Source organism: Sardina pilchardus, chromosome 1 (genome assembly GCF_963854185.1).
Source record: "Sardina pilchardus chromosome 1, fSarPil1.1, whole genome shotgun sequence".
Taxonomy (NCBI): domain Eukaryota; kingdom Metazoa; phylum Chordata; class Actinopteri; order Clupeiformes; family Clupeidae; genus Sardina; species Sardina pilchardus.
In genome coordinates, this window is record NC_084994.1 from 24,880,880 (window position 1) to 24,883,379 (window position 2,500).

Genomic DNA, 2,500 nt, shown 5'->3' on the forward strand with positions numbered 1-2,500 from the left:
CGCACACACATACACAGAGAGAGAGAGAGAGAGACACACACACAATCACTCACTGTTACTATAGCAACTTAAAACACACACACAACCCACAAGCTACACATTACCTTTCTGGGGAGGTAAATATGAGTATATTTCTACAATCATGTCAATAGCAAATATAAAACTACAAAATGTTTACGTCAGTCATTATATGTAAACATTGTGAATGTCATAGTTACATGTTCTGGCATAGAATTGGCTGAGGCTAAGTTAAAGGTCGAAGGTCAAGTTTTCCAGCTGAGGCGAATATAAGCAGATAGAGTCAACTGTACAGTATGCTTCAGTGAGTATGTGCATTCTATACATGTGCAGTATACGTGAACTTCGATGTATGACAACTTGTGAGCGTGTTTCTGTGCTTTTGTGTGTGTGTGTGTGTGTGTGTGTGTGTGTGTGTGTGCGCACGCCTCCTCACCTGAGCAGGTTGTTGTTGTTGACCTGCAGCGTGTGTGTGTGTGTGTGTGTGTGTGTGTGTGTGTGTGTGTGTGTGTGTGTGTGTGTGTGTGTGTGTGTGTGCCCCTCACCTGAGCAGGTTGTTGTTGTTGACCTGCAGCATGTCTGTGTGTGTGTGTGTGTGTGTGTGTGTGTGTGTGTGTGTGTGTGTGTGTGTGTGTGTGTCTGTGTGTGTGTGTGTGTGTGTGTCTCACCTGAGCAGGTTGTTGTTGTTGACCTGCAGCATGTCCATGTGCGTGGAGCTTAGGCTCCGCCTCTTGCTGTGGTCCCGCGGCGCCTTGGCCGCCTGGCGCTCTCTGATGACCCGCAGGGGCAGGGTGCGCGTGATTGGGTGGAAGATGACGGCGCCGGACCCGTGCGAGATGGGCAGACGTCCACCCACATGGAAACGGACCAGCGCCGGGATGTTGTCGAACTGATCGTCCTCAAACTGGAAAAGCTCCCGCGTGTAGCCCTGTATATGTCATATAATCCGTACATTCTACTAATTAACTATACGTTAGACCGGCACATCCGGGAACTTGACTCGCGACGAACGTTCCCGCCCCTTTTTGGGGGAAACAAACTACGTCTCCCATTAACTCCAATGCAAATTAGGCTCAATAAACGTAATTCGTACCGAAATCGTAGGGGTAAATGATAACAGAAAACACAACGAATCAATAGGACCACTCAATATATTACCACTTTGTCGGTCGTTGACCGTGAAAAATACGTTCAAAAGCTTAATTCAATCAAAGTAAAAACATGTCCCTTCGGTCTCCCGAGTAGCCTGCTAGCAGTAGCAGTGGCCAGCGTCATACCCAGACATACTCTTATCTCATTGAATCTCCAGTTAAATAACTAAATTGTTTTCCTGTATTTTTGGCCTCTTATTTTAATTGTAATGTTGTGTAGTTGACTGACAGGCTTGGATGTAAAGTATGTTCGTTAGATAATTCCAACATATGATAATTTCTGTCATAGCCGATAGCCTAGCTGCTAGTGTTAGCCAAGTGTTAGCCTAGATTTCCGTTTTCGTTGGTCTGATTTATTTTTGGTGTAGCCTAATGTTAGGGGTTCTTAGCTTTGTGGTTGGTACACCCAACCACACAGCAACTTATCGGCATGTCTGTCTACCACTGATCTATAAATAATAAGTTATTCGTTATAGATCAGTGACCGTGAACAACACCCATTCACTTTGGCTTGTTTCAGGCTTCTTCTGAGGGCTTGTTTCCCCAAAAAAGGGGCGTGGCGCAAACAACCTGCTCTGTTTGACGCGACGCCGGTCGAACGTATATCCAATAATGTATAATCTAATATGCACAGATACGTTTGTCATATAATCCGTACATTCTACTAATTAGTTATATCCAATAATGTATAATCTAATATGCACAAATACGTTTGTGATATAATCCGTACATCTACTAATTAGTTATATCGAATCATGTGTAATCTAATATACACAGATACATTTGTGATATAATCCATACACTATATTGGCAAAAGTATTGGGCCACTTGCCTTGAATCGCATATGAACTTACTGTAAGTGGCATCCCATTCTTAATACATATATAATATAATATACAGCTCAAAAGACTGAATGAGCTCCAGACACCCACATATAATCCATATAATAAGAACAGTTTCTTCCCAAAAGCCATGACCACTCTAAATTTACACATCCTAACAGACCTAACAGAACTGTGCACTTCTGAAACACCCTATTGCACTACTCATTTTATTTAGGCTAAATGTTGTTATATTTATTATCTATACATCCACATCTAATCCATACTGCTACACATAAGCTATATTGATCATGTACATAATATGACTTCAGTAAATGTGTTGTAGGCCTATATCCCATCACAAACCCATGGCTCATTTAGTTTATTTTGATGCCATGGGTTGCCAACTTAGCCGCAGAACTGAGCCACGACAGACAGAAATTGTGTAAACAATAAGTGTTCAGCAACATGTTGATTTGATCTCTCACTCTCAGTCAGCCATTGTGCAGG

At 42.4% G+C, this 2,500-nt stretch overlaps 2 protein-coding genes across 6 annotated transcripts in view; one reads left to right on the forward strand and one right to left on the reverse strand.

Moving 5' to 3' along the window:
• LOC134086228 (NACHT, LRR and PYD domains-containing protein 12-like) overlaps nucleotides 1-2,500 on the forward strand; it is a gene marked incomplete in the record, with an annotated part of 983,201 nt that overhangs the window by 551,649 nt on the left and 429,052 nt on the right.
• Nucleotides 1-2,500, reverse strand: part of sh2d3a (SH2 domain containing 3A) — a 27,026-nt gene that overhangs the window by 10,122 nt on the left and 14,404 nt on the right. For all 5 annotated transcript variants that reach the window (XM_062540021.1, XM_062540022.1, XM_062540024.1 and 2 more), the window contains one exon: nucleotides 687-946. In XM_062540021.1, coding sequence (XP_062396005.1) covers nucleotides 687-946 — 260 coding nt within the window. The remainder of the gene's footprint in view (nucleotides 1-686; nucleotides 947-2,500) is intronic.